The 14,439-nt window shown below is 37.0% G+C and overlaps 1 protein-coding gene across 2 annotated transcripts in view; it reads left to right on the forward strand.

Moving 5' to 3' along the window:
• coro2aa (coronin 2Aa) overlaps positions 1–5,086 on the forward strand; it is a 60,426-nt gene extending 55,340 nt beyond the window's left edge. For both annotated transcript variants that reach the window (XM_084715193.1, XM_084715194.1), the window contains exons 9-12: positions 281–393; positions 537–627; positions 2,140–2,399; positions 4,065–5,086. In XM_084715193.1, coding sequence (XP_084571319.1) covers positions 281–393; positions 537–627; positions 2,140–2,399; positions 4,065–4,202 — 602 coding nt within the window. In that variant the 3' untranslated portion in view covers positions 4,203–5,086. The remainder of the gene's footprint in view (positions 1–280; positions 394–536; positions 628–2,139; positions 2,400–4,064) is intronic.
• Positions 5,087–14,439: the final 9,353 nt, after the last annotated feature.

The raw sequence follows: 14,439 nt of genomic DNA on the forward strand, positions 1-14,439 counted from the left end.
GTTTTCTTTTGCATGTTGCAAAAGTTAAATGCATGATACTCTTTCTTGTCAAGCCATAAACTAACACAATATATCTCGTCTGCAGTGAAGTTTTGTCTTGGTTTTCTGTAACACATTTCCATCAGTCAGTCCACCTTGAGTACGTAATAACTGTACTTAACTCTCTGTGAAATATAAAAAAAAGAGTATCGAAGTATAGTGTAGCACAGTAGTACAGCAGAAAAGTAGTGTTTCATGTATAACAGAGTAAAACTGTCTCTGTCTGTGTGTCGTCCTGCAGGTGTGATGCCAAAGAGAGGTCTGGATGTGAGCTCCTGCGAGGTGTTCAGGTTCTACAAACTGGTGACAATCAAGAGTCTCGTTGAGCCTCTTTCTATGATCGTACCCCGCAGGGTGAGAGAACAGCGACTCACGTGATGCATTATGTTTTAGGTTGATTTCAGAGACCTAATATGGTGTGTGTACATCTGTCTGAATGTACTGTGTGTGTGTGTGTGTGTGTGTGTGTGTGTGTGTGTGTGTGTGTGTGTTTGCAGTCGGAGTCGTACCAAGAAGACATCTATCCAATGACGGCTGGTAACAAGCCTGCTTTGACTGCAGAGGAGTGGCTCAGTGGCATCGATAAAGGTCAGAATTAATGTGTGTGTGTGTGTGTGTGTGTGTGTGTGTGTGTGTGTGTGACATTTGTATATGTTGGTGAGGCGCTCTTCTCTTATTGCTCGTTGTGAACGACTGGTGGTGAACTGCTTAAAAAGAAATCACAATCAGGGTTCAAATAGACCTAAAAGAACAAAATTTACACACAGTGCTGGTGATCTGGGTGAAATCAATATCATTATATTGAAGGATATTGTTTTGGTATTGAAATGGTAAATGTATGCAAATTAAATGTAAAATATGTCATACAAAATAAACAAATCAATATTAAATACATTTAATTTTTCCACTGTTATGTCTAACATTAAACAACTGTTAAACAAAAACTATTGCTCTTATATTAATGGAGGAGCAATAAAATCATTTTTAAATTAATAATTTGTGCCATTTTCTTCCAACTAACTGTGTAATAAGCAGGATAATGCACAGTGAGTGGATCATTTTGGCAAAATAAAACCATCAGGGTGTCTCCAGACTCCCCCTGCATCACACTGTCTGGGTTTATTTTGCCATAATGATCTGCTCACAGTGCATTATCCCTTACAAACTTTTAAAAACACACATAAAGAACTGCTCTAACGAATGATAACTGTAGCATGACTTAATGAGCTGTGAGTAGACTGTATAAGGTTATGAACATCTTTGTTCAAACACTGTTGTCACTTTGGCCTGGAGGTATAAAGTGTTATGAACGCTGGACTTATAATACATTATGTCCACCACTTAGTACCTTAAGACTTGTTAGTCGTCATCATGCCAATTATGTACTTTTCAGTGAATTTTATTAAGACTTAAAAATGCATTAGAATGTTTTATGAATGTGCTTATAATGCATTATAGACATGACCTTCATGCAAAGTGTTACCTCTGCAGTCACTGGTTTGGACAACATAATTTTTTAATGTTATAATCATATCATCACTATACAAATGTCAGTATGTGTCAATGTCAAAGGATTACCCAGTCCTAGTTACATATATTCTGAGTTCCTACTTTAATTTCAAATTAACATGTTTTTGTTTTTTGTTTTTTGTTTTTTACCACACAGTAGTACAGTAATTCCCAATCTGGGGGGCGCCACTGCAGGGAGACATAGCGCCACTGTAGGGGGGGGCATGGATGACCAGGGGCGAAACTAGAGGGAAACAATTATTGCTAATAATTGATAACAGTTGTGGGGTGGGGGGGGCATGGACTTTTTTATTGGCTTCTGAAGAGGGGGGTGGTGTGCCAGAAAAAGTATGGGAACCACTGCTATAGTGCATTTTGCTTTACTGTTTTTTTGCTGTTTAAGTTTTGTAGCATCTATTTGTAATGCCTTACCAGTGGAAGAAGATAATATTTTACTCTGTAGAAGTGAAATTTCTGCATTTAAACTAAAAGTACATCAGCAACCTAAATGTCGTAACTGGTCATAGTAGGACTGTTTTGAATTACTTTATAAACTGTCAGGTAGTTCACTGTCTACCCGTTGTCTTCTAGGCCCAGTGCTGATGTCTCTGAAGCCGGGGAGTCAGGTAGCAGAGTCGTACTTGGAGATGAGTAAGGGGCTGGGAAACTCGGTGGACACTTGCAGGTCTCAGAGCAGACCGGGCATGCTACAGCTGGCGTACATTCAGGACCAACGGGGAGCCAAAGACGGCAAGGAGGACAGCAGCCATACAGGAGACGACAGGAGTCGGACACCTGTCAGCAACGGAGAAGACCTCACACTTTGTTCTCCACCCAGAACAGAGAACGAGGTACTGAATGTTATTACATCACCATGTGTAGAGTCAGTCCTCACCTTTATATCCTGCTTTTTGTTTAATGATTTGTTTTGGCATTTTCAGAATCAGAATTTTCCCACACAAGGACATTGTTTAAAAACAGTTTCAGTGCTATTTATTCACAACTTACATAATAATTACGCTTTATTATGACATTGATCTTTGTGCTTTAAGTGCAATAACCATGAAATTTATATTCAATTCTGTTAAAAAATAACTTTGATTAGATCAAACTTTTTTCCTTTGTCTGACCACAAAATTAAAATAAGACTTTGAAGGCAAACTTTGCAGGGTTTTCCCCTGAAACAATACATTGACTCATATAAAAATAATCACTCCCAAGCATCACCCACGTCCTACCAGAAGATAGTCGCAGCACCTGCGTCTGCAGAGACCTCAGCCCTCCGCTTCCTTTCTTCCTCATTATTTTGCTGTGCTACCTTCAAGCTAAGTGAAAATCAAATTGAGTCATGACTTAATAATGTTCAATTGCCATTTTGTGTCAGCGGTAAACAAAAATAAGTTTTATGATTTTTTTGGTAACACTTTGTATCATGCCCGTGTCTATAATGCATTACAATCCATTATAAACTTAAATGCAATAACAGTAATAATAAACTTCATAATAATAAGCACTTTAGAAAACAGAAATAATCGAGATAATGATCAAAAACAATTGAAAGCAAGATAATACAGCATTAAGCAAAAGTCGCAAAATAATGCCATACTGTGCTTATAGCAACATATAATTATAGTTGTGAGCGCTCATAAATTATTCATAATGCGTTATAACAGTAATTCGAACATCAAAGCATTTTATAATGACTTATAAGCTTAAGTTTCATAATTCTTCATAGTTGCTGGTCACTCAGTGGCATTATTTTGGCAGGGTCACAGTGTAAAACATGTAGAGGAGGGCAGAGGTGAGTAGTTTTTTGGAGTCCTACCGTCCTGTCAGGCTGTGCAGCCTCTGTCTCCACTGATCAGAAGTCTAAGACAGCGTCTCTGTGGCCTGAGAGGCAAAATGTAGGGCAAAAAAGTGCAATACTTATGCACTGCTACTCAGAAGCCTTATTATGATATTCTATATTTTTGTTATTGTCAAGAAAGTCTCCTCCATCTCTTGTTGAAATCACACTAGGAATCTTGGCATTCGTTTTGGCCGATTGCCAATACTGATATTGATATAGGCACATATTTTTTTTTCTCAGAGGAATTAAGATATTATTATGCAAACTCTCATCGTGATCGACCACTGGCAGATGCAGACATAAAATACAATGATTTTCAAAATTAGAAAACTACTGCTGACCAGTTTTTTTTTCTCACTGGTGCCTGTTTCTCTTTGTTCTTCATAAATTTGTAATTATGATGCTAGCTCTTAAGATGGCCATGCTGAGCAATCATTGCATGTAGCACCTTTGCTGTCTGTTTCAGTGGCTCAAAAACCTCCATGCTGCAGACATACTCATGTCATGCGCGCATGATTAAAGCATCATCTTATCGGCCGGCAGAAATGCTCATTTTGGGCCAATATGATATTTAGTTTTAAAGCCCTTGTCCGCCGATAGTATCCGTGAGTTACACCCTTTATAATGTATGTTACAGTATATCGTGTGTTGTGTGTTTTGTCCACAGCTGCGTCTGAAGTTCCACAAGCAGCAGGAGGAGATCCGACGGTTGAGGGAGCTCCTGAACCAGAGGGACGTGCGCGTCAAACAGCTGGAGCTGGAGATTAAGAACCTGAAAAACTCCCAGTCTCAGAGCTCACTTTAAGACTTACCTGACCTGGAGTCACCTTCACCTCCTCCTGGGAGCACATGCATTACTGTACAAACCCCACAGTCTTCTTAGGGTCCTGACTCACCTCTTATCCTTTAATGAGCCCCGAACCATTACTCACTGCACAGGGGTGATTTAAACCTCAACTTTATGTTTTTATTTTAGTCTGTTGTTCTGTCAGTTCCTCACGAGGTGCACATATTCTTTGTTCCTGTACATACACTCTCACACTGACCCGGCTGTAACATGTTTAAAACTCTTTGCACCTGTTGAACTTTACCATGTTTCTTTTGTACGCTTCACAGCTATGCAACTTTTATTGTAATTTTTAGCTTTTTTTTATTCTCTTTGTAGCGGAGAGATGAAAGGATGTTTGTGCCTATCGTGACTGAATGATGTGGCCGCCTGCGTGTTGTCTGAAAGTTGTTGCAGGGTAGGCGCAGACATCCTGTGTGATTGTGAGATAACGCTGAATTTATTTTCTATGCTCGGTGATTGTTTTTTTTTTTTCCCTGCAATATTTAAACTACTGTAAGTGGAGATGCCTGTGGTGTTTTAATGTCTGCGTGCTTGAATGAGAATGAGCTTAATGAATGGAAAATATCACGATCCCCGCTGTGTTGTTGCGTTCCTTTGAGCTGCATTTGTTTTTATTTTGGAGTGACTGGAAAATTGGTGAAAAAATCGATCCGATTTCACAGCAGCTGATGTTTAAGCCAATTCTGTAACTGATGCCATGTAGCAATTTTGATCTTAATTTTTATATTTATTTTGAAAAATACAGTCAAAGAAAATAACGTTTAATCAAGTACTTGAATTAGCGATTGTAACTTTGTTGGGAAATACAGCACACAAACTGTTTGAAAAAGACAAAATAAGACTGTTTGCTTTTTACTTGTACTTTTACTGTGGAGTCACTGTGAACTGTGGAGTCATAGTAGTGCCATAAAAAAGATTAAATCTTAAAAAAAACAACAACAAGAAAATAAATCTGGAAATATAAAGAGGAATAAATAAAAGAATAAGTAAGTAAATAAAAAATGTGGAACTATAAAGAAAAATAAATGAAATAATAAACAAATAAGTAAAGTAAAAATTGTAATCATTTTCATATATTTCTTTACATATTTACCATATAATTTATGCATTTTTCTAAATATATATGTATATTTTTTGCATATAAGTTAATCTATTTTTTTCTGGATCCTGGTAGGATTTTTGTGTTCATTCAGACAAAAGCAATAAGAAAAAGCAAAAGCGATAAATAAAAAACATTATATAAAAATAAATATATATGCAAAAAATGTTTTTTTGTATATAGATATATGCAGAAAATAAATGAAAATTGTTAGATATTTTCCTTTCATTTTGTTACTATATTTCCACATTTTTTATTTGCATATTATATATACTCTTCTGTCACATTCATTTTCTTATTCTTAAACAGATTTATTCTTTTTTTTTTTTTTTACGACACTCCTATGACTCCATATGAAATAATTTAAAGCCATTGTAGGGCCGGAGTCCTGCTCCACCTCTGAGTTAGCTTGTGATCCACTAGCTTTCAGTTCTGAATGTATTTTCATTAGCAAGATGTCTTTTATTGCTCTGAATGTTGGTCTGAAACACGACGCTGAGGTTTCCGTTTGTACTTTAAGCTGAAAGGGAATCTGCTTCTTTAGCGGAGAGTAAAACTTGAGCACCTCGTAGCCCTGATGAGTGATGGGTTAGGATCGGAGACATGATGATATATGTATTGGGAGATTTTTCTGCTGTCAGAGATTTTGCCACATCTTTTACGCCATGGTAGTTATCCCTTTAGTACAGAGGTTCCCTGAGATGCTTTGTCTCCCCTGGACTCAAACTTTCCACATTAGGGACAAGCCTGCATGCTGGGGTTTGGAATATCAGAGTGTCAATCTTGGCTAGCAAGATAACGTCAGCAGTAGAGACAGATTGGATTTAAGACCGGCAGTGGAAAACAGTCCATGGCTCTTGCATGGGGGTACCTCTTGTCACTTTCTATCTGCCAGCAAACGACAAAAAAATGTCTGAAAGCTGCGGTATACTGAGACGCACTACCAACAGGGTAAACAAACCAAAATTAAGATTTTATGAGCTGCCTGAGTATTAAGGTGGATACAGACACATGGCATCAGCAGGATGAATGTGAGAAGTGTGGGATCCTGACACCCAGTAACTTTATGTCTGGATTACAGTCTCTAATTTGTCTATGCAAACTGTAGGTGTTGACTCAGTTATGAAAGAGCTGGTTTTGATCTTTGTTCAGTTAAATGATGATCCTACCTGGTGATTCAATCAAATATCAAAGTATTTTACTTCTGGCCATTCAGTTGGATCATTTCTCAAAGAAAAGCAGAGTAAGGAGAAAGGACATTGAGATATACAGGTGATAGTGAGTTTGTCAACATAATCGTTCCTCTCTAATAGACACAGGGTGCTACAATCCTTTAACATGCTGAAATCCAGTGTTTTTAGCTAGCTACACTCACTTTGTTAGCAATTCAGCAGTTGGTTGCATATTGTGGTGCCAGCAAGTAGGGCTGCACAATAAATCGCAATTGCAATACAATCGCAATATGGCCAAGAGTAATCTCCAAATCACAGAACCAGAAGCAATGCAATTTTTTGAAAAAGGGAAAATGTGAACAGAAAAAGAAAACAGCATTAAAATGAGGTAATGTAGAGCTGCATAGATGACCTGACCTTAAAATCAGCATGTTTGTTTGGTACAGACTGCAATAAATCACGATAATTTTATTTATTTATTTTTTTTCAGTTAACACGAAAGTTGTTCATGCAAAACTGAATCATTTCCAGTAATCTTATCACATGTCACAGTCACAATTTAGGTCAAAATAATCGTAATATGACTTTTTTACCAAATCGAGCAGCAAGTAATGTTACCTAGTTAGGAAAACACTAACCATTAACTGGAAACAAAACACAAAAGGAAAAGTTCTTTTGACTTGCCTTAATGCTGAGAATGATTTAGTTGTAGATGTCTGTTCAGTTCTTTTTTTTTTTTAAGCTCTCATTACTGCAGCACTTCCCACATAAAACACAATGATGCCCCGCCTCTGCATTTTGAATGGCTTTGGTGAAGCCATTTTTAAAATGCTCCTTGTATTCTCGTTTCGATCGTGCACGCGATCGAGAGAGAGGGGACACATTTTCGGGGCATCTGAGCTGAACAGACCAGCGTAGCAACAAAGAACGCTCCACCTCTATTTTAATAGAAAAAATAAGTCACATATCATAGTATTTTTATGCATTTTACTCTGACAGTAATGGAGACCCAATAAGAGCAGGTCCATGACCCATTTTTGAGTCACATGTATATGTGTATGTCGACTTTATTAGGGCGACATAGTATGTTTCTTGATATGTCAGTACTGGATTAAACACTAACAGACTCTCCCATCTAATTGTTGATGTATTATACATGCTCTCAGTAAAGGTATATAGATTTCCCAGAAAATGTAATATATTATGGTATATATTGATATTACAATCTAAAATTAGAAAAAAAAACCTTGCTGAATGCTTACAAAATAATTATTAAGCTTGACAGCTCCACTTGCATGTTCTGGAGATTTCAAGAGTTCTCATTTGCAGATGAACTTTTTAAATAAGTGGACATTGAGAAGAGATTATCAACTTCTATTTCCATGGTCAGGAAATGATTGTTAGGCTAATTTTAAGCCAAAAGGGATGAGAAGTTCCTGTAAAGATAAATAGATATTTGGGTTTTTTTTTTTTAGAGGATGGACAGAGATTTCCAGTCAGCTTCTGTGTGAAATGATACAGTCTGGATGAGGCTAGTGGAACAGAAGTTAACTCAACAGGAGGACTTTATTAAATGGGACAGATAGCTCATCAGTGTTTGGTTAAGTTTCAGATACTTTGCTGTCAGGATCAACCTCAAAGACTTAAACAGCATTTACAACATTTTGGTACAGTCCATCTTGAAAGAAATGTGTTTTCCCTCAGGGAACCTCAGAATGCTGCCCATAGTTTACTCCACAGTGCAGTCGGACCAATTTCTTATATGTGTTGCTGTCAGAATTGCAACAGTCATCTTTGACTTGTTTTTTTTAAATGAACTAAACCAGAAAACATTCCTGTGTCTCTAATCTCTGCGTTGAGAGGAACAATTCTCTGATTGGCATGTAAATATGCACAGATGTCACAAACCTGCTTGCTGATATTAGGTAACACAAACAGTAGTTGTTGAACCCAAGATATCCAGTCAGATACAGTACAGAATACCGTGCATGCCTGTATTCACAGCGTGCAGTCAGAGGCACAAGCAACATAATGATTTTCTAGATTTGGCTTACTTTTCACAGCCACTTGCCAAAGATGAAACACATGGAAACTGCCACACTAACCCACACACATACAGACACACTGGCCTCAAAACAATTGCGAACCCTTTGACCTCTGGCAGGACTGTTCTAGTATAGCTAGACCTCTAACCACCACTGCTGTTGGTGGACGAGTCTCAACACATTCCCACACTATGCTCTCTCAAGGGCTGATTTGGCTGTTTGTTCACATTGCAACAGTTTAAGGTGACAGGTTGTGCTTCAGTTTAGCTTCGTCTCTGTCACAGATCCATTCCAACCAGCTTAATCATCTCCGTGTTTCCCATAGAATGTATTCAAATAGATGTTTTTCTTGTCCAGAAAAAGATTTAATTTGTATTTATACCATTTCTGCCTCTTAGACGTCGATGCAAATGAAAAAGGATTGTTTAAGTGTCTGGCAAATATGTGCATTGAAAGAACAATAATTGGTTGGCTTGGGAATTTAATGCTTGCTGCAGTTTATGCCACAAATAAATACTGCACGTCTAGCTAAATAACAATAGCAGCTGCCATTTTTGAGTTTATAGTGACTGAAGTGACCACAGCAGAATGTGTTCTGCTCTTACTCTCTTTACTGCAGCCCCATTTCACCACCTTTGTGCCCACATATTATAGAACCCTAAAATACTCAATATTAAATAAATAGACATTATTAAATGCATTATATGAATAAAATGTGAAAAATTTATGTAATTCACTAAAACTCAATTAATTATTATGAAATGTTATTCCATCATTGCCGTTTAATTTAATTTCTATTCACAATAACTGAATTTCATTAGTTATAATTTTTATTTAATTATAGGACAATTTATGACACTTTTTATTTCATAATGTCACTTATCATGACCTAATGATTACGCAGACTGGCCTCTCGCAAGCTAGCAAGCTGAACTGTCACCAGATTTAGCCTGTTAGTTACATCCTGTTAGCTACAGCAACAATGCTAACATTACATTATTCTAACCAATTATTCAACAGACTATTGGCTGCTGCTGTAAGTAACAGTACACACAGACACAATAACTAAACATTTGTAGCTTTTAGGTATTTAGCTTAACAAGACGACTCAAACTCAAACTGCTTAGCTAGCTTGGCTGGCATCTCACATTCAAAGTTAAGAGCCAGTGTTAGCATTGTTGGCTAGCTCCTGTTGGTTTGAGAAATTAGAAAAAGTCGGCCTGTTTTTCCCTTAACCTCACAGAGTGTGTCTTTTTCTGAGGAAGTCCAAATTAAGTAGCTAGCTGCTGCCGTTACCTACTTGTCTTGTCACAACCCAGCCTAGCCAGTTAGCCAGCTCAGCTAAATAGGCTGCAATTACAGCCATGTTATGCTAAACAAATGAAAATTTTTTGTGACTGTGTACCGTTGATTTACAGCAGCCGCTAGATAGTTGATCCAGAATAACTTTGACATTGTTGTTGCTCTAGCCAGCAGGAACTACATGGCTGTTTTTTGTAGCATTTGGTTGTTGAGCTTGCTAGCTTAAGAAGCAGGGGATATGTGAAAGGGATATTATGAAATAGAAAAGTGCTATGAAATACACATTGATGGGAAAAATAAAATACCAGAGAATATGGAAAGTCCAGTGAGACCTTAAATTGTCTTGTTTTGTGTGACAGACAGTTAAAATCAGTAGAAATTCAGCTTACTAAAGTAGAAGAATAAGAAAAACAAAGTAACAGCACAATTTACAAGCTTGAACCAGAGATTTTTGCCTAAAAATGACTCAGTCGACTTTCACAATAGTTGGTTCATTTTCTGACTACTTATTGACTTCTTGTTTCAGCTGTAACATTGCTATTTCATTGTAGTTTTATCCTCTGAGATTAATATATTTCCATATTTCTGTTAAAGGCCCTGCACACCCACACGGTGTTTCCACTTAACTCTGGCTGACAATCAAACTCATGTCTTCCCCACACGGTCAGTAGGCATTTAATCAGGAAACAAGTGTAAACACCTGTGTGGGTGAACTAAGGTTGCGTGGGGCCTTTAAAGCACTTTGGTAAAGTTAGTATTCATTCCAACAATTTTTAAAATGCGACTATCTAACTTTTGCGAAATAGCAGCACAAGCAGAGAAGCCAGTGCTGGGGCCAGTTTCACAACAATATTTTAGACTAGTTCTGTAGTGTACAATATAATTTTTTGCCTAAACATTAGACTGACTTATTTTATTTTAAGGCTAAATAGATAGCCACCCTTCTCCAAAGGCTAACTCAGAACTGATACCTATGTTTCCATGGTAACAATCAGTGGCACAAATCAGGTGTACAATGTAAAGGTCTTACATTAAGCTTTCATGCTGTGCACCTATTACAGATTTTTTTTTCTTATGAATATTTCTTTCTATGCATCTTGAACCATGTGTCTGACCTACATCTAGACACCTTTGTGCAATGGAAGAATTTAGACGTCAATATGAAATCCAGTTACTTAGATCTATCTTAATCTGTGAGAGGCAGAATGGTCAAAAGTTTCATAGTGCCACTTTCAGACTGGTTTTATCTGTCATGAGGTGGAGCACTTCTTCAGCCCGTGATAAAAGTTGAATAATATGCTCTGTGGGGCTCTGATAATGTCGTAAGCCTGTGTAACAAACTGGATATGTGTGGAATTCGAAAGACATGGGCGTTTACTAGTTAGGGAGGGTCTAAGAAAAAAAATGCTTTTAGTTGCATTATGGGAAATGTAGGCATGCAGCATGTTAGAGCTGTGTAGCATTGATTCTGATGATTCTCTTTGAGAGTTCACTAGTTTCATGTAAGTTAATTATTAAATTGCTAGAATACACCTTTAAAATGATTGACTTCGATTCAAAATTTGTAGTTTTGGTGAAATTACATTATTTCAAGCTATGACAACAGAATCTTGACTTTTACTGCAGTTAGATCAAGAAATACCCAGTCATATTTTATTTTTGTATCAATCAGTGGCTCCTGTGTGTAAATAGAGTATAATTTCAATATACTATTCTCATACATTAGTATGAATTATTAACAATAAGCAGTGTGAAGAGAAAGAGGAAAGTCATTTCTTCATAAATCTTTTTCTTGCAGTTTCTCCAAGATATCTTTTGAATGAATCATCACAGTGTTGTGGCATAGTGATGATTGCCTTGCTGTACTAAAACCTGTAATAGATGATTATTATGAATGTGGCCAATACCAAGTCCTCAGAAAAGACTCCTCAACAAGCCAGATGAGAACAACAATATCGATCCATTCCCGAGACCTCTCGGTATTAAAGCATGCACTTCTCTTACGTTATACTGGAGCAATAATGTAGCTGCAGAGTCAACTGTGGCATTCACTGTCTGAGCATGTCTGATTTAATAAACCATTTCATTAAAGGGTTGTTGCTGGGTTCATATGAGCCTCACTGTGCCTGCATTTAATGTAATTAATTTGATGTATTTAAACTCTATGTTAAATGTTTCCACAAAAAACTGAAAACGATTTTTTTCCCCCCACATACATATTATTTCTGTTATGTATTTGGAGTCTCTGAGGCTGCAACATGTGGACGGCCAACATTTTTCATCTGTACACGATTGCCTGGCTTGTGCTTAATATTCAAACATGTGCTCTAAAAAAAAACAAAAAAAAAAAACAGTAGCAGCAGCCTGGAGAAGATCAACAGCCACAAGCTCTTTTAAAAACAAATTATTGTTCCTCAAAAGCACAGTAATGCAGTTTGGATTGCTATTGCTTGGCTAGATGCTAAAAATAAAGTTACAGACCAGTGCTCTCTATCTCAGGGTAACATTACTGTTTCTGTACAATGAAAAATGACTCTTTTCCTACAGAATGCATATTACACTATGGGGGTTGTATTACAGAAACATCCTATTTTAAGTTTTAAGATAGGAAGGATCTAAGATATTTTTCCCAATTAGGCATTACAGAAGCAAATCCTAACTAACTTTAGGAACCCTATTTTATATTTCTTCATCCTATCTTATCTACGGTTAAAAACTCCTAAACATTCAATTCAAACTTGCTTGTAGTCTTTTATGTCTGCTGCTAAGCAACTGACACTACTTTGCCCATCTCGGAGAGCTGAACAATTTTGTTTTTCTTTTTAATCATCACATGCACTGAAAATTTAAAATAATGCTAACTTTAGAGAGATAAAAGAAACAGAGTGAGCTAAAATGGCAGACACAGTATCTGCTGTATCTGGCATCCATTGTGAAAAAGCAATAAAGAAGCAGTCATATGGATTAAGCAAGTTAGCTCACGTTACCCCTAACTAGTGGTAGCTACTATCATTAGCTAGTTGGTAAATTAGCTACTACTACAGGTGGAAGAATTAGTTTATTTGATATTTTGGTTAGTTAGGAGCTTGTGTAATACACATCTCCTATTTTAAAGGTAGAGTAAATAAAGTTGTCATCAAACTAATAAGTGGCTAGGCACTACTTCTATGCTAATTTTTCCAGTCCATTACGGCCGTTAAGTGATCCTCCCCTACTTCAAGTCCAATTTAAGCGTCAGGGGACAAAGTCCGCAGCTCTCTGTGCAAAGTTGCAGCTAGTCAAAGGAAATGTGAGAATTTGTTTTTTTTGAGTTGGCTAATTTAAGTGGGAATTTTCCGAAATTACTCTATTTTTTAAAAACAAATCTTGTTATTAATAGAGGGAATTTCATCCAATTTCATGTCTAACTTTGGAGATACTGACTTGACTTAATCTTAGAAGAGCCTCATACAGTATTAGCTACAGGCAAACTTTTATCGTTTGCAAACAGTAGCTAATGGTAGTGTTAGCTAAAGTAGCTAACACTACCATTAGCTAGTTAGTAAGTTAGCTACTACTACAGGAGGAAAAGTTAAATTTAGGCCAGCTTAATGGTTACCCTAAAGTTAGGAGAATTAATTTGAGATGTGGGAATGTTAAGATGCTTGTGTAATACTTATATGTCTTATCTTAATGGCTGAATAACTAGGATTAGTCAGTTGCAGTTTGTAAAAGCACCAGACAGATAGTGGACTGTTGTGTTTCATTCTCAAGACATCAAATGCCAACATTTTGGGTTGGTAATCCGTCCTGAGAACAGCAAAAAGAGAAAATAAGGACAGAGGACAGGGTCTTTGTGGATGCAGGCCCTACTACACACACTCTCTCTCTCTCTCTCTCTCTCTCTCACACACACACACACACACACACACACACACACACACTAACTTCTGGTGGGTTGTGGATGGTGATGGAGAGGGATTATTTTTGTATGAGTCTATGAGAATTGTTTTTTTTTTTTTCAGGAAACTCCTGCATTGTTTGCTTATAAGTAAGGATAGGAGCAGTAATGGCTTTTTCCATAAATAAGGTTCTAACCCTAATTACCATGGTTAACAAACAGTTGAGATAGGATCTGCAAGTTAGGAAGTTTCTGTAATACAGCCCCAGCCTACATTAACCTTACATGGGAACACACTTAAAAGGACAGGTTCACATTTTATATGTTTTAAAACATTACTTACCTGCTCATGTGTGCATTCAAAATTACTGTTTGCTGTTAAGTGCTTTTTCTCAAACTGGGGGTTGGGAACCTCCAAGAAGTCAAAAGATTAAAGGGTCATTGATTCATTAACAAGATGGGAAAGAAAGAAAACACATACCATATTTTTCTATATACAAAATTTATTTTTTCTCTCATCTTTTATTCTTGTAAAATCCTCAACACTGTTTCCTCTTCAACCCTATAAAAGTTATTCAAATGAAACAACCAGGAAAGATTTGACTGCCCACAGCTCATACAAATATGCAACCTGTTATTGGGGTTCCTAAATAAACACTACTTTGTCATGGTCTCATCGAGGCAAAAAAGTGGC

This window comes from Lutjanus erythropterus, chromosome 3 (genome assembly GCF_056507025.1).
Source record: "Lutjanus erythropterus isolate fLutEry1 chromosome 3, fLutEry1.hap2, whole genome shotgun sequence".
NCBI classification, from domain to species: Eukaryota; Metazoa; Chordata; class Actinopteri; order Lutjaniformes; family Lutjanidae; genus Lutjanus; species Lutjanus erythropterus.